General features: G+C 36.8%; 1 protein-coding gene across 3 annotated transcripts in view; it reads left to right on the forward strand.

Moving 5' to 3' along the window:
• Positions 1-24543, forward strand: part of med1 (mediator complex subunit 1) — a 700564-nt gene extending 676021 nt beyond the window's left edge. Inside the window, exons 9-16 of one of the 3 annotated variants that reach the window (XM_021480457.3) lie at positions 3392-3552; positions 3679-3790; positions 3939-4063; positions 4252-4373; positions 6501-6702; positions 16304-16402; positions 16501-16606; positions 20695-24543. In XM_021480457.3, the coding sequence (XP_021336132.1) occupies positions 3392-3552; positions 3679-3790; positions 3939-4063; positions 4252-4373; positions 6501-6702; positions 16304-16402; positions 16501-16606; positions 20695-24421 (4654 nt within the window). In that variant the 3' untranslated portion in view covers positions 24422-24543. Of the gene's footprint in view, positions 1-3391; positions 3553-3678; positions 3791-3938; positions 4064-4251; positions 4374-6500; positions 6703-15525; positions 16403-16500; positions 16607-20694 lie in introns of all 3 variants that reach the window. The other 2 variants (XM_021480458.3, XM_073918314.1) reach the window with 2 other exon arrangements.
• Positions 24544-25901: the final 1358 nt, after the last annotated feature.

Genomic DNA, 25901 nt, shown 5'->3' on the forward strand with positions numbered 1-25901 from the left:
AAGGGTGAGTTGTCATGTTTTGAGGAGAGTCTGGATTCACCTTCTGCCCTCCATGATAACTATATCTTCCTAGGTCGCCATGGTGGTTGGGTTGGAGGTGGTTTTTCCCCAGGAGACTGAATGTGATTGCAAGCAGTCCACAAACCACCATCACCTTGGATGTGGCAATCCCTCCCTCTCAGCAGCTAAACTGATTAGATGGGTGCAGGTTGTGATCAAATAGAAAGGGGTAAACCCCTCCACCCCTTTCCTGCATGTGTATGAAGAACTTATACAGTCATGGAGGGTGTCTTTTTTCCACCCAGTTCTCGGGCACCCCATAGCTTGCAAATCGCTGCCATCTGGAGGGGTAAACAAAACCTCTTGTCCAAAGAGTGTAGCTTTTGGGTGTCCCTCATGGCCAAAGCCTACACTGCTGTCCACACCACTGCTGACTATACCATAAATACCAGTCAATATTACCAAGTGCAAGTCTTGGCTGAACTCCACAAGCTTGGTCCTTCCCAGGCTTCATAATGCACAGCAACTTACTTTACTGTGTTGAACAACAAGTCAGCTGCCTTTGCCATGGGGATAACGATGGGGACACTTGTGATCCAGGAATGCCACTTCTTGCTGAAGCTGTCAGAGATGCGAGACATTGACAATGTCTGCCTTCTTGATGCTACCATATCCCTGGCAGGCCTTGCATTCCTCACAACCTGCAACATTGGCCAGAAATTGTCCATGAGTTGGAAGATTTTTTTTTCCGCACAGGGCATCTCACCAGTGCTCCGATCTGCAGTGATCTCCGGCCTAGCCATTAGTAGCCAAATAAAAAAAGAGCAATTTTCAAGGATCAATGCAGAGACTTTTTTTGTCACTGGGGTCTTTGCAGGAATCAGTCTCACACCCCAACTAATCCATGACCACAAGAGCCATCTGTTTAGGATACAGGTCGTATTGACAATTTTGTACACCTCAGGATAAGGAGAAACAAACTAACAAAATGGTTATTTTGTTCAAGGTTTGAAGAGTTGAAGATTGTTTCAGAGTTTAGGTGCCAGATATAAAAAGGATCCACTGCCCACAGTAGATTTTGTTGTTTAAGTTGATTTTGTAGATCAGTTGTCTAGATTTAATTGGGTGTAGTGGATTTGAGGGGCTGTAATCAACCACAATCTTACTCAAACATTGGGAAACTAAGCCATTCTAGGCTTTGTAGGTAGTCATTAAAATTTATAAATTGATATTTAGGGAGCCAATGCAATGATGTAAGAACTGAAGTAATATGATAATAATTCTTTGTTCTAGAGAGCAGCTGTATTTTAAACCAGCTGAAGTTTGTATTTTATGCCTACAATGCAACCACCTAGTAATGCATTACAATAGTCTAAACAAGGGATCATAATGGCATGAATAAGCTTTTCAGCATTAGACATTGTTAGCATATCATTGTTTAGCAACAATTATAAGGTGAAAAAATGCAGTTTTACAAATGCTTGTAACGTGGCATTTAAATGACAGGCAGCAGTCAAAAAACATTTCAAAAGTTTTGAATGAAGAGGAGTACTGAACAAAAAATCCATCAAGGATTTTTTAGCACAAGAGGTTTTTGGGTACAATAACCAAGACCTATTTATATGAATTTAGTCATCCTATATTTAATATTAGCTTTACAATCTGTTAGAAAAAGATAACACATGTAGTTTTGAAATTAAAGTTTTTATTATTGATGGATAACTAAATAATAATTAAAAAATACAAAGTCCTGTGTGAAAGTGTTTGCCCTTTAAGCGTAATAACTGTTTGGGCCATCACAGTTACTTTGTATCATTGTCCTGCTACAGAACCCAAGTTCGCTTCAGCTTGAGGTCACTAACAGATGACCAGCTGTTCTTCTTCAGGATATTTTGGTACACAGCATATTTCATGGTTTCATTTATCACAGCAAATCTGCCAGGTCCTGAAGCAACAAAGGATCCCCATGCCACAATGCCTTCTTTAGGTGTTAGGTGTTAAATATACACTACACATAATGGGACACCCGCCTTCCAAACGGTTTAACTTTTTTTTCTTGTCACTTCATGGAGCTTTTACCCAAAAGTCTTTATCATCAGTGGTTTTTGTCTTGGAACTCTGCCATGAAAGCCACTTTTGCCCAGGCTCTATCTTATGGTAGCGTCATGAATACTGAACTTAACTGAGCGAGCTCTTGGATGAGGTGTTTCTGCACCTTTGGGGTAATTTTGGTCAGCCAGCCATTCCTGGCAGGGTTTTCCACTGTTGCATGTTTTTGTCGTTTGTAGACGATGCAGCACTTAAGAAATGGCTGTATAATCTTTTCCGGACTGGTAGATCTCTATTATTTTCCTATTTGTTTTTGAATTTCTTTGGATCTCAGCACGTTATCTAGCTTTTGAGGATCTTTTGGTCTACTTCACTTTGTCAGGCAGTTCCTATTTAAGTGATTTTTTTATTGCTAACCGTTGTGGCAGTATGCAGGTGTGATTTGGAGAAATGAAACTCAAGTGTGATGAACCAGAGTTATGTTTTAACAGGGCAGACAAACATTTTTCAAACAGCCTTGTAGATTTAAATTTTGTTTTAAAATTCCTCAAAGGGGGCACCTATTTTACAAGACGTAAGATAAGTCTTTGGCTTCTTTAGAATGTGTCAGTACATTTTTCAGCTCAAAATACCCATCAGATAATTTATTAAAGCCTCCAGAATATGCCCATTTTAGACTTTTAGAACAGTCTACTGTCACCTGTTTTGGATGTACATACCCTCAAATTAAAGCTGCTAGTCTGCAGCTAAAGCACATCTTGTTTTTTTTTTTCATCTTAAATTGATTGTCTGTGTATAGAGCCAAAAATGTTACATTTGTGTTTATGTACAAATATTTATGGACATAAATGTGTGTGTGTGTGTGTGTGTGTGTGTGTGTGTGTGTGTGTGTGTGTGTGTGTGTGTGTGTGTGTGTGTGTGTGTGTGTGTGTGTGTGTGTGTGTGTGTGTGTGTGTGTGTGTGAAGAAAACAGACGGGAATTAGTATTAGTATCTTGTTTAACTGCAGTATTGTTAAAACATTAATTTTAAGAGTTTTACTAGACAGAAGATTAATACACAAGAAAAAGATGTGTTGCAAAAATGATGCATAAAAATGATGGTATGACAACTACACATACAGTTCCATATTTTAAATGCACAATTACTTAATAATTCAGCAAATGGTGTACTGCATTACAATATGTAATAAACTGAATTCCATGAATTTTCACCTATGTTAGTTTCACCCTCAGTAATTAATAGCATTCGTTGGCACAGATTGAGCACTGACATGATGTACATAAGAAAACTACTGTATTGTTTATAAGAGTATAATTATTATAAATAATTTTCTACCATAGGATTGCCACTAATGCTAACACTGTGGAGACCATACTTCACGGAAGTGTGGGTCTGTTGACGTCGAGGAGTGGTGGCCATTTAGTATCTCTGCAGTGTTATGTTTCTCCAAATGACATCTTTGAGGAGGAAAAAGCAGCCCATCTGAACACTGATGTCAATAGTAAGATTTTTTTTTTAAATTATTAGTATTGCCACTATAACAGTTAAACAGAAAATGTATTAAAAATAACTAAATATTTGAAAAAAAGTACTGCTTACTGTTACTGCTCCCTCTTGCATCTTACAGTCCCCCATACGTTAGGTGTGAGTGTGTCAGTGACTGTTGAAGGCACAACATCAGTTTACAAGCTTCCCATTGCTCCACTAATCACAGGATCCCATCCAGTTGACAACAAAGGGTAAGATTTACTAGAAATTCAATGAAAATTGTGGGGTTAAATTTTTCTGTGGGAAAATTCTGTTAATGGTTTTGTATAAATCTAAAAACAATTTGTGTTGGTGTCACATCATAAATATATATATATACATTTTTTTTTTTTTCTCTAGAACTCCATCATTTTCTTCCATAACAAATTCAAACTGTGTAGATTTGCCAGCGTGTTTCTTCCTGAAGATGAACTGCTTGATGCCATTTTCTTTATCATACATTAAAAAAATGGGCAGTACTACAGGTATGTCTACAGTCTTGTTTAAAATCCCATGTGTAGAACTGCTGAACAACAACAACAAAAAAACTAAAAATCTGCAATGACTACAGTGGAATATTTTTATACGTATTATTGTGGTAAATGCATTTTTGATTAGTTAAGATTTCATTAATGTAGTTCTACTGTCAATTTTTTAAAAAAAATCTTTTTAGGCATTCCTGTCTTTGAAACTGCGCCCACCTTGTCCCCACTATATGATCTCATCATTAAGAGTCAACTCCGTGAGGAGGGAGGTGCCAGCCCCCCTTCGGCTCAATCAATGCGTTTTTATGCAGTGAGTAACACTTTTTTTTTTGTCCATTGAGGTTTTTGTTTAAGTAATTATTTGCAAGATTTAAAGTGATTTAATATGAATCTGCAGTGTTAAAACTGGCCTATTATATTTAGACCAGATAAAACAAAAGCCACATTTGATGGGCTAATGTTATTAGACTTTTATTTTTTGTTTACTTGGCTAGTAATAAATGTGTATTTATATGTATGTGTATAATAAGTAAATCTGACCAGAGGTCTTAGTGTGGACAGTTGAATTTAGTGTAGCACAGTTCTTTACCATTGATGTTAGTGCGTCAAGAATCCTAATCAAAGAGCTCTCTCTGTGACTACATTATAACAGCTACAAGTAGGGCTGAGTGATATGAAGCCATGTATTGTTATTGTGGAATACATTTTCAACCAAAATTGGGGCTGCATAATAAAAAAACAAAAAACAATTAAGCAAATCTGCAATTATCATGTCATAGGGTGGCCTTTTAAGTACACGGAATTGGCCATGGTAATCACCTCATTCTTTACTACATTCCTCTATAGGAGCAGATGAGATCTCAGTCTGGAATTAGCATTGTGTTATTCTTACCCATTGGTGTTGATGCGCATATATTTCAGCAAGACAATGACCCCAAACAGACCCAACGAAATTCTCAATTAGTTTCAGAAAAGAAAATAAAGTTGCTAGAAATGCCAAGCCAATCAGCAGACTTGAATCCGATTGAAAATAAGAAAAAAAGATCTGAGTTCATAGAAGAGATCTACAGAACAAATAAAGTCTTGTCATTATCAGAAAATGTCTTTATACAAGGACAAAGATCAGTATTTTCTAATTGTCATCCAATTGTTATTACACAACTAAAGTTTCAGATTTTTTTCGTTTATTTTTATGTTTGAATTGTTTAGTTTTTTTTTTTTTTTTTTTACTAAAATCTGTATCAATTTCTTGTCAACCGCTTTAAAAGTATTATAATTTTTCATGTAAATAGTCTACACACACACACACACTATTCATACCTGCTATTAAGATGCAATTTAATCAATCCGATCACAGGTGGACAAATAAGACATTCCTAGTCGCACCTTGTATTTAAATGTATTTTTTTGTCTACCTTTTACCACTTCTCTGGTAAGGGAGTATCTGTACGTATAAAGTTACTTATAATACTGCGGAAGCTATGGTTGTATTTTTCACGATTTACATTTCATAATAAATATACAAATCATATTAAAAGTACCATATCAATTAAATATTAAATAAAGTTAAATATGCTTTAGGAATATTACTTTATGCATTGGCTAATGAAATTATACACGCACTCACACACACACACACACACACATACACACACACATGCATATATTTATATATATATGACTCACTCATGTGTAGAGTAAGTGAACCTGAACAAGGTACTGTGTATGAGTGAGGAAAATGCTAGAAGTTTGGTGAAATGCTTTTTGTTTACATAGTTCTATTTTAATATCTACGATTATTCTTTTTTATTAAAGTGGTATTTGTTTAGAAAATATTGTAATTTATGGTTTGTCCACAAAACTGTGAATTGTAACTATATTCCAAATTTAGTTTACTATAATCTAATCTATTTACTATAGTCCACATACAATGGAAATAGTAATGAAGTTCCTTTCATTTCTGATGTATTCATTTATTTATAATATAAAACCTTTCCTGTTGATTTTCCTAAATTGCTACTTATTTAAATACTATGTTAAACTATATTGTGAAATATATTGTTACCATGAAATTACATCCTACACAGTAAAGTAGAATCGTCACCCACCTCTAGCTACAAGTAAACCATTATTTTAATTTTACATTTGTTTTTTTAATAGGTGGTTTGCTCCATTTTTAGAGATAAAGCAAGTTGATTAAATCCGAGACAAAATCACAGTATAAATAAAAACTTATCAGAGACTAAGGACTAAGTCTTTCATCATCTAAACCGATTTATCAACTGCCAATTTATTCTGAATAGAACATGCTTCCAGTCAATTAAACAGTCAATTAAAACTGCACACATATTATGTTTTGTCATATTTTGAATCCCGTGACATTAAAAATGGTACATCATTTTAACCTTTTCCATGAATTGTCTTTTTATTTAATTAGTCTTTACCAGGACAGCAGCACTGTTATTTCCTAAATGGTGATGCTCCAGTACAAGATGGAAGGTCTCTTCAAGGAGCTTTGGTTTCCAAGATTCCCTTCAGACATCCTGCTCAGGTGCCTGCTCTCCTTGACATTATAAGACATCAGGCTGCTTACAACACGTTGATTGGCAGTTGCGTTAAAAAGGCCTGCATTAAGGAAGGTGGGTTTCTTTCATACTATGTGTGACTGTAGGTGTTTGCAAAAGAAAACTTCTATTTGCACTTTTTTAATCTGTATAGCCATTTTTGCACATTGCAAAAACCCTGCGCTTTCTGAATTTGCAGTGTACTTTTCAAGAAATGTATCGAGCTAAACAAGGTAACCACATACGATTTTGTTAGTTTCCGTCATTGGATTAAGGATATTAGCCCCTTTCACACAGTGATACCGGTAAATTTCTGGAAAATTTCCGGAAAAGAGCATTCACGCATCCATTCCAAAATACCGGTAAATTCTGACATCATTCACCACAAATGAGCTTTAAATGGCTGCACTTGTATTTGTAAACATTTGACTAAATTACAAACTCTGTGGATGATCAATATTGTGAACAACTTTCGCAGGATCACTTTCGTTTATCAAGATGTTCATAATATGTGCGTGTGCAGGCGCTCATAGGCGCACGCAAAGCTTGAAGGTAAACAAACAACGGCTTATCATAAGCATTTCATCGATGATTATTTACACAGTTGGCATTAAGAAGAACATATAAACGTGATCTGACTAACTTCTAGCAGCTAAATGTGTCTGGAAAAATATTCAAAGGCTTTTATCCTCACAAACCGCGCGGACGTAAATGCGTCTGACTGTTGTGATTGGCTAAAGCAGACGTCTCACGTCAGCACGCTCTAGACGTGCACGCGCTTATTACGTGAATCTTCCTTCTGCATTCACACAGCGCAGCATTCCGGCAAATTGCCGGTAATGTTAAAACTTCTCTTTCCGGAAAATAGCCAGAACGAATTTACCGGTATTTTCAAAAAGGACCTGTTCACACATACAACCTCTGTATGTGTGAAAGAGGCTATAGCCTAGTCTTTGCCAGTTTTTGTAATGATGATACATACATTATATGCTATTTATGTGCGCGGGGAAGTATAGGGTGGTGCGTTCAGTGCAGAAAGTCCAGGATTCATGCGTAGTGAGGTACCGTTCAAGGGTCGGGATGGGAGAGGATTCATTATGAAATCATGCCGGCCATCTGCCTCAACAGCATCAGTTGTGTACTCCTCTTTCAGTGAGCTGCAGCAGTCCCCTGATCGGCACAAGTGGTGTGCTGATTGGGGTGAGGGAGCCATCTCTATGGCAGTGCTGACTACACACTGACAGAAGAGTTAATCATAACACTTTTGACCAAGCCGTTACCAGTTTGATGACCTGTTGTCTCGTGTCGGTAGGAGGATTTTCCTTCAGGACACCAACTACAGGCAGTACTTCATAATCGCACCACTACTAGAGTAAGCTCCTGATTGGGTAACACGGCGTGATTGGTTAACATGGCGTGAACTTGAGAGATTTGTGGGAATTACACGTTAAGAGGACCAAACACTGAAATGCTCAGTTTCCGTTGTGTCATTTGATTGAATTAAATGCTTAACTCTTCATCTGATCTGCATCTTGTGTGAACACATCGTTAGAATATGGCCTTGAGTGTGGATGTTGCTTGAGTTGATGAGGTCTATGTGTGTGAATTTTTAGCAATATCATTGATCTTTGACCAACTACACTAAATTCAAATTGGATTATTGGCTGTGATTTTATTTTTATTTTTTTTATTATCTTTGTTTTAGATCCTGCCGTTGACAGTTTTCCATTATGTTCAGATACCTCTTTCTAATTTTACTGTTGTTTTCTAAGATCTCATTTACTGCTTGGTTCTTGCTAATATCTGGAGATTAAGATACCCGTTGGACAAACAGTATATTTTCTTTTCACATGTCCAAAAATCATATTCCAGGATAGACTTTTTTTTTAGTTTAGTCCAAAACTATTCCTTGTGTTAAAAGAATGAAACATCATAATACATCAATGTCTGACCATTCTGCAGTCACAATCTCTGTAGATCTAGCCAAAATTAAGCCTGGCTTTGTATTTAACAGAGCTGCTTGCTGAGTTTCTTAAATTCAATGACATCGGTGAGGTTCCCAGTTTATTGTTATGTGAAAGCTTAAAAGCAGTTCTAAGATGAAACGTATCTTATGAGTCCAGTTTTAAGAAACAAAGGGAAAACGTCTTGTAGAATTTGATAACCGGTTAGATATATACAGGGGTTCTTTAGATTTGGATAGGTTTAAAGAAATTACTACACTCAAAGTGGAATATAATTTAATTCTTTCTAACCAAGTTAACAATATGTTGTTACAAGTTAAACAAAAGCAATTTGAAATTGGGGATACACCTTAAAAATTGCTTTCTTGTAAGCTTATGGTAATTCAAGCCACTAGTGCTATCCATAAAAAAAATTAAAAACAGGGCTGATATTCCTTTAACAAATCTTACATGACCTGGCCCAGATGGCTTTAGTATAAATTTTTCATTAAAAAAATCCCCTTTGCTGTTAAGGATACTTAACCATTAATTTAATGAGCATAGGCTCCCCGAATCCCTTTCATGCGGCAAACATTTATTTAATTCTAAAAAATAATAATAATAAAAAAAATACTTGCTAATAGATTAAACTATTGCTTAGGAAAAAATATTCATCCTGACCAATCTGGATTTTTTCCTGGTTGTTTTTCTTTTATGTTCTCTTCTTTCTTTTATTTTTTTTAATGTCAGGCAGATAAGTATTTTGTACACCAAATCTGATTCTAAAATCAGTCTTTCAATTCTTGCATTGGTTGCAAAAAAAGCATTTGACCAAATGGAGTGCGACTATATCTTGTGATGTGATTAGAGAGTCTAATTTGGGTGACATATGCATTTTTTTGGGTAAGGATTTTCTTTTTACTTGATCATCTCAGTTCCAGTCACATAGAGGCACCTGTTGTGCTCTTTCATCACTGCTTTTTAAAATTGAGCCCCTCACCCTTGCTATCAAAAAAGAATCCCTTGATTTTGCCCCAAAAAATAGGTCAAATGAACCATAGTATTTCTCTTCATTCAGATGATATTATTTTATATCTCTATTCTCTATAACCCCAAACAATCTGCACCTCTGTTAATAGCTATTTAAGAAACATCTGGAAAATTCTCTGGATACTCATTAAACTGGCAAAAAATAAATACATTTTCACAGTGACTAATATTATTGATTTAAATGTATAAATAAATTTACCTATTTAAAATAGCCACAAATAGTTTAAAATATATTTATTTGTAAATATCTCTAGAAATCTCAAAGAAATATAAGAATTTAACACTCAAATAAAATTACAACAACTGGTATAAAAAAAAAACATCATATATTAAAGTTTCTGGATATGACTGGACAAATTGTCTTAAAAGTATGTACACATTCACTATTGCCAGACTTATAAGGCAAGGCATGTGCTTATAAGCCAAGAATACAGCAATTATAGATAAACTGCTTACTAACATCTATTAATGTAGAGTTAATGCCTAACCATTTATAAACTGACTGTTTGCAAATACTAATTTAACTCATTTAGGATCATAAAACCCCCCTCCCTCTTTCAGTTTAAGTTTACCTTAGTATGTGTTCAAATAAATGCTCCATGATAGGCTTGGGCGGTATCCAAATTTTGATACCGTCAAACCGCCTCCCTATTTTACCTCGCTATCCGGTATTACCGTGAATAATTAAAAAATTATGATGTAAGGCTCAGACAACGTCACCAAAACTGTTGGCTTGTGCCTAAGCCGTTTAGAAACGAATACCAAACAATAAAACAATAACAAAATAACATGTACAACAATATTAACAACAATGTAAACATCTTTTATTAGCAACAAAGTGCAAATACAACAGTCAAACAGAATTAAATAAACATAAACGTATAGAACCATTTTCGCGCAGAAACGCGCGCACAAATCAATTAAATCAAACCGCCAGAACTTTTATTAACAAAGAAGAGCAGCTTATAAAATATGCAAATAGAACACAACAGTCAACCAGAGATGAATTATTCTAACATAAACATCAACCTTATTATAAAAAGTATTGCAGAGCAATAGTCCTAAACAAAAACTTATTTCCAGTCTTCTAATATAATTTTTAACGTAAAGCAAATAAAAATACCTGAATTAATTAAACAAATAAAATTAAACAATGCTAATAGAAACAAATGGCAATTGGCATTCGCTAGTAAAACCAGCATGTTTACTTTGTCGGGCTTTAACAGGGCACGTTGTGGACCGACAACTTTACCTGCGGTGCTGAAAACCCGCTCCGATGGTGTGCTTGTGGCACAGACGCACAGGTATTTTCATGCCACTTGTGACATCTGGGGAAAACGCCCGGCAGCATATTTTCACCAGAGAAGTGGGTCCTCGTCTCCTTGAGTAACTGGCTCCAAACAGTAGGCTGTTATTTCAGCTCCGACTCTGTTTTCTACGGTGCCGCTGCCGACGGCATCTGCCATTGCATCAGGTTTTTTTTGCAGCATACTTCCCAGAGTCATTTTTTTTTTGTGAGGGTTCTGGTTGCGCCTCTCCCTCTTCCACTCTTATGGCCAGTGGACCTGCTGCCTCTAAGCTGACGATCTCAGCCTGTAATTCAGCCTTTGTCTCAGCCAATGCATTGTCATCTGCCTCATATCCTCCGTGGTAACGAGGGTCGAGGAAAGTGCATTTTCACAATATTTTGCGCACTGAACTGGATTCATACTTGGCCTCCAGCTTTGTTAGAATTCCAGTTTTGATTGACTTTGTTAACTGACAGTCATTTTCTGACGCAACCAAAACAGTCCCTGCAGAGCTGTAGTATGGCGAGGATACAGGAACTGGTCAAATAATTTTCTCCTGAAAAAATATCAGTGAAGCCACCGACTGGTTTCAGTGCTTTGTGAATAGCTTTCAAGACGTCCATGTCCTGCCAGGTCAGGGACAGGCTGCTCCTTCTATCATCAGACAGGACGTGTCTGATCGCTTGGGCCCACTCGAGGATGCGCTCCACCATTGCCAGTTTGGAGCCCCAGCGAGTTGCGCAGTCTTGCCGACGGATGGATGGATGAATTAATGAATGAATAAACGATTAAATTAATGAATTGGCCTAAATAAAGAAATGAATAAATTGGCATAAATGAACTAAATAATTAATGAGTAGGTCTAAATAAACAAAAGTCATGCATTTAGGCGTATTTTTCCACTTATCCGTTTAACAAATAAATGAATTAGCCTAAATAAACAAATAAATAGGCTTAAATAAAGTGATAAATAGGCTTAAATAAACAAATAACTTAATAAATAGGCTTAAATTAATTAATAAATAGGCTTAAATAAACAAATAAATTAATAAATAGGCTTAAATAAACGAATGAATGAATAAAAAGGCTCATCAACGAATAAACTAATAAATAGGCTTAAATAAACTTATAAATTAATAAATAGGCTTAAATAAACGAATAAATAGGCTTAAATAAACAAATAAATTAATAAATAGGCTTAAATAAACAGGCTTAAATAAACAAATAAATTAATAAATAGGCTTAAATAAACGAATAAATAGGCTTCAATAAACGAATAACTTAATAAATTGGCTTAAATTAACGAATAAATAGGCTTAAATAAACAAATAAATTAATAAATAGGCTTAAATAAATGAATGAATGAATAAAAAGGCTTATCAACGAATGAATTAATAAATAGGCTTAAACCAATAAGTAGGCTTAAATAAACTAATAAATAGGCTTAAATAAACGAATAAATAAATAGGCTTATATAAACTAATAAATAGGCTTAAATAAACAAACAAATAGGCTTAAATACACAAATAAATAGGCTTAAATAAATGAATAAACTAAAAAATAGGCTTAAATAAAAGAATAAATAGGCTTAAATAAAAGAATAAATGAATAAATAGGCCTTAATAAAAAAATGAATGAATAAATAGGCCTACATAGACGTATGAATGAATAAATAGGCCTAAAATAAACAAAATTTACCTATTTAGGCCTATTTATTAGTTTAACGGATAAATGAATAAATTGGCCTAAATAAATGAATAAATAAATACGTCCATTAATGTAAATTATTATATTTAGTTAAAATTGCATGCACATTTCTTAGACTAAATAAGTCCCAGAAAAAAAAAACTATTAAAAACATGTTTTTCTATTTTAATATAGCCTACTTTTTACTTTTCAATATATTTTATTTATTTAATAATTTATTTTATTTATTTATTTATTTTTTTTATTTAAGCCCTTTCCCCTGAGGAACTCTCGTTTTATGCTTAGCGTTACGAGACTATGTTTTAGGAGTCCCAAGTCCACTTGCTTCTTGTGGAGTTCATGCTTACATTGCCAGCTGTGTGAAAAGGCCCCGACAATATTACTTCATAGTCCGAGGGTGCGATCGTTTTTTGCTTCTGGTCGTGCAATCCATTTGTGACAGCCAAGTTTAGATTGTGACCAAAGCAGTTAAGCCATGGCCAATGCAGGGACCTGATTGCGGCATGAATGTTGGCAGCGTTGTCAGTGGTTCTGGCTGAGAGTTTTTTCTCGTCAAGTTGCCATTCTTGAAGTGCAGCTCTGAGCGCTGCAGCAAGATTTTTTGCCGTATGACTCTTTGGAAAATACATAGTTTGGAGACATTTAGATTCAAGTTTCCAGTCAGGTGTAATAATATGGACAGTCAGAGACATATATGGTGTCATGTTACTATATATTGTCTCTAACTTTACTATATAATTGTGGGACGGCTGTTTGTGAGAAATATTTCCGTCCAGGCAGCTCATACTGGGCATCTAGGACCTTTACCATGTCCTTTAATGATTTTTTTTTTCTACAGTGTGGAAAGAGACAAGTATTTAGTTTTTTCCAACGAACACTGTCCCTTTTGTACTGTATTGTTTCGCTGAAGGCCCCCATTATCGTCGGCTGCATTCTAGTGGTGGACCTCGATGTTGTTGCTCCTGCACCGGTAGATGTTGAAACTGTTGCACTGACACTTTGGTCCATCCTTGCAGCCGTGAGTGGATGGTGAATTCGCAAATGCGACCTTAGGTTCGAGGTATTTCCATCCCTCGCGATCACTTTTTTGTAGCACAATTTGCAGATTGCATCCTCCGTATTCACCACCTCTCCCTTCTTGTTCGGTCGAATCCCAAAATACGCCCAAATTGCTGCCGTTGTGTTTTTTTTCGAAACCAGGTCACACACATGGTGCGCCTCTCGCCATGTTTCCTCACCTCTCTCTTTCTCCTCCACGCTGTCCCGTAATGACAACAACACATAAGCATTTTAATTATTAAATAAATTATATTAAAGAAGATGGGGGCAAACAACTGTAAGTTAGCTCACCAGTTCAAGACGAAAAAAAATCTCACACAAAACGTGAGAAGATGCATGATTTTTATAGTTAACAAAATAAAAATGCAAAAAAATAAACAGCAATTTATTGCCATGTTACAGATATGATAGGCTATTTGTAATTTTATATTATATATAAACATAACCACAATTTGTTATATCATTATAAAGATAATCATGTTTGCAATATAAATGAGGAGAACTTCTCTCCTCCTTAACCCTGGTTTTGAATGCAGAAACAGTGACAGCAGTACAGCAGGTCTCTTTCTCTTTCTGTTCTAACCCTTAGCCCTGCCGGTAATCTAGAAGATTTTAAACGTGTGAACACAACTGCACGGCGATGTATCTGAATGTAACACGCTCAACTAATAAAAGACAAAGTCTGCCAGTCTCCAATTCGTATACACTGTTTTGACAAAAATGCTTTCTGCACACACAACTTGCCTGTATCTGTAGCCCTTGACAGGATTGCGGGGGGAAAACCATTCAACAAACCCTGTAGATCATGGAAACAACGTGTGACATTTCACAACCACCTAAATACTGCATGCCGTGTGCTGTCTCACAGCATGGCAGGTCTGTCCGTATGGGTCTATCATCGAAAAGCACGCGCAGTCACGAATATTTAAGAAGCAGGCTCTACTCATAGGATTGGAAAACTCTGTCTGTGAATAATAATGAGAAACTGACGCGTCATCTCTGGAAAGGCACATAGCGCTATGTCACCGATTTATTTTATTTTATTTTTTTGATCCTGTCCCAAAAATTATTTTAAACCCGGAAGATGAAATTACCTGACAAAAGGTTCAAATTATCCAGTTTTTGCCACAATTAAAGCTAACAGGAGATAACTTTAACTAAATTGATGCTCAACAAACAAACCTGTTAAAATCTCAAAAATTACTCAAGGGTTTCTTCAACCTTTAATAAATGAACCATAATGTGTAGTTTTTATAAAGTTTGACCTGTTGTGGTTATCTGCATTACTACATTTAATTGAAGGTGTTTTATTTAGTGATTTTCAAGTTTCATTATTATTTTTTGTGTTTCTTTTTCTGTGTATGTTTTTTTGCTTGTCACTCACATTATTGTATTCTTTGTGCTTTAAAATTGAAAACCACAATTAAAGTACATGTGTAACAAAAATGATGTAAGTGCATTTTGAAACAACATTTACTTTACATTTTTTTGCTATAATTTTCTGTTGTGTGCGATGAGTGTTGTGAATTTGCATGTACTTCCCACTTTTTGAAATGTTAGATGTTAATTCCACTGGAACTGTGAACTTAAAAGGAATTTAACAACTGCATTAAATTCCAGAGTATTAAAACTTTGATTATTTCTCAGTAGGTATAGAGGACTGCAAAAAAAAAAAGAAAGCATGCAGGAAAGCATTCCAACTTTATATTATGTGGCCTGAAATAATATATACTTGCATCAGAAATAAATACAATGTACGTACTGTGTTTATAATTTCTTGCAGAGCATTTCTGTTGCTCTTAAGGTGGGATATGGTTAGGGACAGATTTGGTGATATGGGGTAGGTTAAGGTTGTAAGAAATGGTCAACAGTGAAATTACATATGTAATTACAGATCTAATTAAAATTACATCTAATAAATCATAAGTACAATGTAAAAACATGTATTTATAAAAAAAAAAAAAGTACATTGTAACAAATGGTTATTTTCAGTGTAAGTGTGCATTAGCTAAGGCCACCTAATATAAAGTGGGGCAAGTAAAGGTAAAAAAAAATCAACAATAACAGATTTTTAAAGTAAAAAATGTTGAAAAAAATTATTGTTTTTAAACAGATAAGTTTTGTTATGCTTACACACGGCTTTACCACTTCTCCAGGAATTTTGACCTGCAAAAATAAAGCATTTTTAAAAATTCTGCAAATTCTGAAATTTCTTTTTGGTATTGGTGGGTTCGTACTCTGGCATCTTTTACCCACAAAAATGGAAGAATTTTGAAAATGATGAATCTATTTGTGATAATAATAATCTTCCAAGTAAAGGAATTCAGAAAGTCTCTACTGCCTTGAAAACATACCAAGTTTTATAACAGTAGTTAAAAGTTGAATATGCACCCGGATCTATAGTTTTGGATTTCATTAATTTTGTTAAAGCTGTTCAGGAGATAAAAAACAAACAAACAAAAAAATGGTGTGTACGGTATCGAATAGGATAAATGTGTTAGTATTGGATAGGATTAGGGATGTAAAGTAAGATACAACTTTATATGTGCTAATTGCCAGTTTATATGCAGGTAATAAATCAGTAGTAAAGGGTATGCATTGTTGTTTAAAGTGTATCATATGTTTTAGCAGATACTCCTGGACTGCTGCAGTTTGAAGTGTGCCCACTAACAGACTCAAGCTTTAGTGTGTCCTTTCAACACCCTGTAAATGAGTCACTTGTTTGTGGTAAGGAAAAACTTTGAACCTTAAATTTCTGTTCTCCTACAGTGTAAACAAAGCATAAATTACTATGGTTTATACTTTTGTTAATTCTTTCTTTTCAGTGGTGATGGAGGTCATTGATTCGATGCAGGTAGCCTGCAAACTCTACAAGGGTTTATCTGATGCTTTGATCTGCACTGATGACTTCATTACTAAAGTAGTCCAAAGGTGAGTATTATATTTCTTTCCAAAGAGGGAGTAAAATTACCGTGTTTTAAATATTGCTGCACTATTCACAACCTGACAAAAGTCTTGTAGTCGATCCCAGTTTTAAGAGCAACAAATTTACAACTTGACTTCTAGTTGATCATTTTGGAAATGTGGCAGAAGGTAGATTTTTTATTTATTTTTTTCAGATAAATTGTCTGTTGATCTGCAACTTACACTATGTACAGCCTTAAACCGGACGGACGCATGCTTGTCCCTTCTCCCATCAAATATTTTGAAAACAGATAAGCCAACTTTGACACTCATTAACAATCATAAAGTCCTCATGCTGCAGGAATTAAAAGGTTTGATAAAGTTGCAGATGTCAAGCTTTAATAAACTACAACAGTTCGCGTTCATTGAACAGTAAGAATGGTTAAAAAATCCATATGAATCAGTCCCCCAAAAGTCATGTCTCGTTTTCAGTTTTAGGCTCAGGCACACTTTTCACTCCCACTACAAGCATTCCATAACAAAGCCCAAGTAAACCTCGCTCTGGCACACCTCTGAATCGGGCGCCTGAGCCCAATTCAGAGCACTCACACTTCTCAAACGATCCGAGAAACGGGCCTGGGAATGGTTCGAATAACATAGTGTGAGTGTGCCCTCAATCATCGTAAACACTGCAGAAGACCTTTTGTAACCTTCATGGACCCAGTGTTTGAGAAGTTTGGTGAAGGAAAAATCATGATTTGGGGTTAAATTCAGGATAAGGGGTGTGCAAGAGATCTGCAGTGTGGATGGCAAAATCAACAGCCATGGGTATCAAGAAGTTTGTGCTGCCCATTACATTACAAACCACAGGAGAGGGCAAAAAAGTCAAGTTATTATTTGTTTTTATTTCTAAAACTTGGATAGAAGACTTGTAGATGTATACAACATAACAGCTGCAGGCAAGCCACCGCTGGCCATGGATATACAAGACAAATAGAAAGATTACACGTGGGTCATTGACAAAACTTTGTTTACAAATAACAGTTAAACGATCATTAAAAAAAAAAACATTTTCTTGGTTCATTTCAAGTACACTTGGTTTATTTAAAAGTACAGTTTTCAAGCTTTATTTGGAAATATTTCTAATATCTGTAATTGAAGCAAGTATTCCCTAAGGTGCCAGTGCATTTGTTGACCACAAAAATGGTCATAAAAGCACACATCTGGTCTGAGCTTCACCCCTGGAGAAACGTCAGTCTGTATTGATCAATGATTTTCTCCTGTAGTAGTAAGTGGGGCTTCATTCGCCACATTGACCGTTACCCTTTTCCCCATTCGAAACTATGCAAGTGACTTGTCTTGTGTATTCAATAGACTTTGATCACTCACCGGATGTGCCGTACCGCGTGTGTGGGCTTCTATACCTTGTTAAGCAAAAAGAATAAACGCCTAACATTGATGATGGTGTTCATATTTAATATACAAGTTGTTTAGAATTAAATTTTTAGAGATATATAATAATATAATAATAAAAGCATGATAATAATAGTAGAAGGCAAAAGAAATGTTTTGCCAATAAAAAAATGTTAAAATAAGCATTTTCTCTAGACCTTCAAAAATGGATTATGAGGTGGGCTTTAAAGTGAAAAAGGTTATAAGCTCCTGATGTAGTGACATTATCATTTTTTTAATAATGTAATTACACTTACAATATTTCTTAAAATTGATGTAGTTTCTATTGCTTTCAATGTCCAATGACATTGTTTAATTTTTAAGTGGCACTTTGCATAACTGCATCTAATGGAAAATCCACAAGTCTGCATTAAGGCTCAGACGCACCAACCCACACCAAAGAACTAGTGCTGATGTAAACCAGCTGTGTTGGCACCTTACTTCGACTGTGTTTGGATTAGTATGAACCAAAAAGCGGTTCATAAACACGCCAAACAGATGATCCAAGGGGGACAGTGTGTTTCCTTATTCCACAAATCGAAATCAGAACTTGTGATCTGCACATACAAACAGTAAACAGCATTTAGTACCAAAGTAGCATATAGCTCAATTTTCACAGTGTTTGTCATCCTCAACAGAGGGATTCGCTTGTGCAAATCAGTCAGATAATCTAATAATCATTGTCATTAGAGATAGTTCAGTGAAATTACTGAGGCTTCTTTGTGTTTTTTCACAACTTGAATTGTTTGCTTAGTCTTAATACTTAAGTTCTTGCTCTCTGATTCATTGCTAAATAACCAATCCGAGCGCTCCTGTTCAAAAGTCAACACTGAATCTACATGCTGAATCAACTCAACTCGCTCCAGCATTAACCTGATAAGAGGCGACATGCAGAACACACTGGACTAAATAGCCTGACAGACGCTCACCATTGGCCTGAAGCTGCCCAGTGGCCGACTATTAGCTTTTGTGTGTGCCAGCATTTAGGTTTTCCAAATCAACAGTGTGAGACAATTATTTTAGTAAATTAATGAGAGGGAAAGGGACAGAAATCGTATGTGTTAGAGCTGTACAATTGAGACTAAACTGAAGATTTAATTTTGAAGGTATATTTTCACAATGCTTACAAAGTATGATGAATGCATTCGGAATATTTATTTGTTTATTCCTTTATGCATTTTGGTTAAAACCGGTCTTTAAAGGTAAAGGTTGCTGCAGTTTTTCCTGATCCTCTCTTCCATGCTACATTTGTTCTATGTTGTTTATTAGCAAGATAATATTAATAGCTAAACTTGCTCAAAAAAACTATGCAGAAAAAAAATTGTGTCACTCACTTAAATAAAATGATTTATATTTGAAAATATATTTTTCATTGCTCCATTTAATTTTTGTGCTTGACAACTGATATCATTATCAAGACAAGGCAAGCACACTGCAAAAAATGCTTTTCTTACTTAGATTTTTCGGCTTATTTCTAGTCCAAATATCTAAAAACTCTTAAATCAAGAAGAATTTTCTAGACAAGCAAAACATACTGTCTTGTTTTAAGATATAATATCCCAATATTAAGGGAGTTTTTCCTTGAAACAAGCAAAATAATCTGCCAATGGGGTAAGCAAAATAATCTTATGTCAAAAGGAAAAACAAGATTAATTTGCTTACCCCATTGGCAGATTATTTTGCTTGTTTCAAGGAAAAACTCCCTTAATATTGGGATATTATTTCTGAAAACAAGACAATATATTTTGCTTGCGTAGAAAATGTTTCTTGATATAAGAATGTTTAGATATTTGGACTAGAAACAAGACAAAAACAAGACAAAAAAATCTACTTAAGAAAAGCATTTTTTGCAGTGCATGTGCTCTTAAATTGTTTGGTCTGCAAGTAGGTGTTACAAAAATGTCTTCACAGTGCACCGAATGAAACCGAATTATCCAAAGATCATACATTTACACTGTTTACATAATGTTGTAGATTGAGAAGTATCACTTACATTTATTTACTGTTTTGAGTAGTTAAAAGTACTAATTGCAGTACTGTTTAATACTGTCATTTTATGAATGCGCTGTTGAACGAACTTTTAAAAAACATGATTGGCCATTGTATTCACTTTTAATAAATATGTCTATGATTTGCCACAATAATTATAGCTGTGTGCTCTTTATTGAGCACTTGCACAGCTACATTGACACAGGAGCATTTAAAAGCACCTTCCAACATTAATTTCTGGGTTTCCATCAGTTGATAGCTCATATATTTCTTCATAGATGCCTTTTCTGACATTTTTGTAAGCAATTGGTTAACAGTTTGAAGCAATTATTGTAGACAATTAGCTATATGTGTTGAGCACAGGAACATTATTAAATGGTTTAAGCTTCTTAACAGCATTCAAATGTTATTGGGAAATCATTAAATAATTAATTCAGTCCCAAATGGTATTGCAACAAAAAATACTTTTGACAACACCACTTTTGTTGAAACAACCTACATTGCTAGTAAACGATTAGTTGTGAACTGTAACCATTGTTTTAAATAAAGTATGTTTATGACATTGATATTCCTACAAGGCCTACTTACTGGAAAGTTGTAAAATTTATGCTCCTAATAATGCCGTTTTAATGTTAACATGTAAGTTATGTGTTGCATCTATTTTCCTTTCCTAGATGCATGTCTATTCCGGTGACTATGCGTGCCATACGACGCAAGGCAGAGACCATTCAGGCAGACACACCAGCGTTGTCCCTTATAGCTGAAACAGTGGAAATTATGGTGAAGAAGAACTTGCCCCCAACTGGCAGCCCAGGTTACATGGGAATGGGTACAGGGCCAGATGGAAGTAACCCAATGGGTCTCCCTTTAAATAGTGGAAACAACAGTGTTGTGTGTGTAGGGGGGAATGGATCTTTCCAAGGTCCAATCACCTCAATGTTCAACATGGGACGTACTGGTCAAGGAAGCTCGTGCATTGATACCATGGGACAGGTTGGAGGTCAGCAGCAAGCAATGCAGCAGCAACATCAACAATCTCAGAGCCATGGGTCAGATGACTTTAACAAAGTCACTCAGAATCCAATTCTAACCAGCCTTTTGCAAATAACAGGCAGTGTTGGGTCCAGTCCTACTCCCCAGCAACCTCAACCCCACCAAACACCTCCAACAACCACCTCACCAGCAAGCAACACCAAAAACCACCCTATGCTAATGAACCTACTGAAGGATAATCCATCACAGGATTTTGCTGCATTGTACAGCAGTAGCCCTCTAGAAAGACAGAACTCATCTGGGTCTCCACGGACTGACAACCAAGGCCAGCCTTGCTCTGGGACCAAGGGCAAAAAAAAGCGTCTGAGGGGCTCTGATAAAGGAGTAATGGGAGCAGCTGGGGGAATGAGTATGAAACAATCTCAGCAGCAAGTGGTAGACATGACACAACATCATCACCTCACAAGCCACTCTGAAGATGATTTCCACCGAGAGCTTTTTTCTATGGATGTAGATGCCTCCCAAAACCCGATTTTTGATGTTAGTCTTCCAGGTGATGGACTTGACACTCCACACAGTATCACTCCAGCTCCAAGTCAGTGTGGAACACCACCTCCAGGTCCCGGAATGCAATACCACCCACAATGTCATGTCCAGCCTCAGATACAAGTCCAGTCACAATCACAAGGATCCATTCCTCGAATGGTCCGCCTCTCCAGCTCTGACAGTATTGGACCTGATATTAATGACATTCTTTCTGATATTCCTGATCAAGCCAACAAAGGAAGCAATATCGGTCATGGACAGCATCTTATGACTAGTGAAGATGGAGGTTCCTTGGGAACCCCAGTCCGGGACTCTTCCAGCTCTGGCCAGGGTAGTACAGTGTTTGAGGCAGACCTGTTTAATACAAATAGTAATGAAAATCCCTTTACTGATGCAGCAGATTTGATTGCAGAAGCTGCTACTGCAACAACACCCAATAGTGATACTTCCTCAACTAACTTCTTCCCAGACACAGACTTCAACCCAGAGCTTTTATCTGGGCAGGGAAGTTTTTCACAGACCTACTTTGAAGACAGCTCTCCCAGCCCTGATCCAGATCTTGAATTGGTTAAAAGTTTCAGTGGAGGAAGTCAGCAGAACACTCCTACAGGCACACCTCAGAATCCTGCCTCACATGGCCAAAATACTCCTGAGACTTCATTAAAAGACCCTTTTGAAATTGGTATTTTTGGTGGAAACGGTGGGGGAGGAAAACCATTAATGGCTCCAGCATCAGATATTGCAGACTCGCACCATGCTCATACTGGTGGAGGTCAAAGTCCACTTATTGGAATTGTTGTTGCAGGTAATGATTTTAAAAATGTAGATGCAAAGGCTAAGCAGCAGCAGATGAGGACAAAAGAAGATCATGTTGGAGGCAGTTCTGGACAAGGAATGGTTAGTGCATGCTCATCTGAAATGAAGCAGGTAAAGCGCAGTCGTACTCCTTCAAGTGAGGGAAAATCAAAAGACAAACCAGCTAAACGCAAGAAGCTGGAGCCAGATGCTAAGTCACCTTCACATAGTGCAGGGGGTCGACCTTACACTCCACCTTGTGGAAGTGCCACTTCTGTAGGTTTAGTAAGTACTGGTGGATCTAAGTCCCCTGGGAGTGTAGGTAGGTCTCAGACCCCACCAGGAGGTGCTACTCCACCAATCCCTAAAATCACTATACAAATACCCAGAGCTTTAACAGGAGGAAAAACATCATCTCATGGAGGTTACACATCTAGTAGCTCAACAAGTGGTGGTACTGGTAATACAATTGGCACAAGCAATAGCAAAAGCCATCATTCCTCTTCATCTGGGAAGATAAAAAGTAGTAAACTTGAAAGTTCTGTTGGGCAGGGCAATATTGCAAAACAATCAAGTGCTGCTGGTACTGGAAGTGGTATACCTTCTCAATCTAAAGTGTCTTCCATGGGCATGGGCACAGGCAAGCCATCTTCTTCTCCTATTACGAAGCATGGTTTGTCAAGCTCGGGAGGTGGTGGCAGCAGTGGATCAGGAAGTGGAATTAAAAACAAACCTCAAGGTGGTAAGCCCCCTGGCTCACTCATGAACCCCAACATCAAGCCCAACATATCACCCTCGCACTCTCGTTCTGGAGGTTCTGACAAGCTGTCATCTCCCATGAAACAAGGCCAAGTACCTGGGACCCCACCCTCTTCTAAGGCTAAATCCCCTATTGGCTCAGGCAGTGGATCAGGGGGCAATAAGTGCTCTTCGGGTGGTGGAGTTGGATCAAAATCATTAAGCAGCAGTTCATCCAACAGCGCTTCTACATCCTGTGCTTCCTCCACTGGCTCCTCGTCATCTGGCTCTATGCCCTTTTCTTCAAATGGTCAGTCACAATATGGAAGCAGTGGTGGAAATTGCAGTGGTGGAGGGGGTGGTGGTGGCTGTGGAAACAACCCAAATGCAAAGGGTAAGTCCCCAAGCCGAAACAAAAAGCCATCTCTTACAGCTGTCATAGACAAACTCAAGAGTGTGGGAAGTGGGGGTAATGGTGGGGAGGAAATTGAAAGTTGTGGTGGTTCAAGTGGAGTAGGGCAGCAAAATACTGTTCCTACATCCTCAAAGCATTCTATGTCCTCCCAAGGAGGTGAGTTTTTGAGCAAACGAGACAAGATAGACAAAGATGGGAAATCCAAGATGTCTGGATCAGGGGGGAATTCAAGTGACAAAAAGATGATTGATGCCAAAAGTAACACAATGACTGGTACTGGTGTGGCAAAGATTATTATCAGCAAGCCAGAAGGAGGCTCTCCAAGCATTAAATCTAAAGTAACACTTCAGAAACCTGGGGAAGGTTCTGGTGATGGTGGCATTCGTTCCCAACACTCAGGCCACAAAGCATCACCTCTATTTAGTGGTTCTACACCAAAACATGACCGCAGCTCCCCAAGCCACAGCCGTTCTCCTGGGTGTACACCTATGAATCCAGACAGTGAGAGTGAGTCAGGTAGCAGTTCAGTTGCTGAAAAGTCACATCAGAATAGTCCTAGCTCTGATGATGACCAAACTATGAGATTACACCAACCAATTCAAGACTACATGAGCTCCATATCTATTAGCCAGAGTGAAAAACACAAAAAGCATAAAAAAGAGAAAAAGAAGCAGAAAGATCGTGAAAGAGATAAGGAGAGAGATAAGGAAAAAGAAAAGAAGAAGTCAATGTCTTGTGGGCCCTCACACACAGTAAAGACAGATAATTGGTCTAGATCTCCTATATCTTCAGAAACATCAGTGTCATTGCTTAGCTCTGAGCGTTCATCACGACCAAGTCCTGTGTACATGCATACAGAGGATGATGATCTCATGGACTCTGCCCTAACAGGCAATCTAGAACCTTTCAAATAAATAATGACTTAATGGGATAAATTAACCAAAATCTAAATTATCATTAACACATCCTTCATTAAGATCATTTGAAAGTACTGGTTGCTGGGAATGCTGCCGTTGACTTTTTATGCTGTTAAATTCCTTTATTTATATATATATATATATATATATATATATATATATATATATATATATATATATATATATATATATATATATATATATATATATATATATATATATATATATATAATGCACACACAGGGGTTGAACAATGAATCTGAAAACCCTAGTTTTAAACCACAATAGTTCATTACTATGGTGTACGGTTTCATTTTGTGGCCAATACAACATCAATTAGACTTGGACATGACATAAACAGGTCTTGCACAGTGGCCAGAGTGAGCATTTTTATTTATTTATTTTTGCAGAATAGTGGCGTGATGCTGGTAGAGTAAAATCTTTCCTAACTTGCTCCTCCAAAACACTCCAAAGTGGTTCAGTAATGTCTAGGTCTCGTGTCTGTGCAGGCCATGGGAGATGTTCATGTTCATTTTCATCCAAGCACTCTGTCACCCGTCTTGCTGTGTGTATTGGTGCATTATCATCGTAATATATGGCACCGCCTTCAGGATACAGTGTTTGAACCTTTGGTTGCACATGGTCCTTCAGAATGGTTTGGTAATCCTTGGCAGTGATGTGCCCATCTTGCACAACTATTGGGCCTAGAAAATGCCATGATATTTCAGCCCAAACCATCATTGATCCACCACCATGCTTTACTCTGGGTTTGCAACAGTCCGTGTGGTACACTTCTTTGGGGCTTCACACCTTAACTCCGGGATGTGAGAAAGACAGGTGGACTCGTCAGAGAACAATACATGTTTCGCATTGTCCACAGCCCAAGATTTTTGCTGATGGCACTATTAAAAGCAATGTTTGGCATTAGCACAAGTGACCAAAGGATTGGTCATAGGAGCCCGGCCATGTATAATGACCTTGTGGAGCTCCCAACGACCAGTTTTAGAAGACACAGGAGAGTTGAAGTAAACATTTAATTCTGCAGTGAGTTGGGCACCTGTAATTTTATGTTTTTCAGATACAATCTGGGTTAGAACCCAGACATGCCTTTCATACAGCTTTATCTTACATTCGGAGTTACTTCTGAAGGATGGGGTTCTTCCTTCTCAGTGGCATGCTGACATTCCCCTATATACTGTGGCTCTTGATACGTCATAAAGACTTGTTGTCTTGGTCACAGATAAACCAGTGAGATGTGCACAAATTTGTCCTCTTATGAACTCTGATATGTCACCCATAACATTGTCTGCATTGCAATATTTTAAGTAAAACTTTGCCATTGCTACTTCCACACTATGCTCGTATTAGTGGAATGTGTAGTCAATAAAGATTGGCCACCATAACTAAATTGGCTAGTTTTTCAGTTTCATTGTCCAACCCCAGTATGTGTGTGTGTACAGTGTAAAAAAATACACCA

The sequence above is a fragment of the Danio rerio genome, chromosome 12 (assembly GCF_049306965.1).
Source record: "Danio rerio strain Tuebingen ecotype United States chromosome 12, GRCz12tu, whole genome shotgun sequence".
Classification (NCBI taxonomy): Eukaryota; Metazoa; Chordata; class Actinopteri; order Cypriniformes; family Danionidae; genus Danio; species Danio rerio.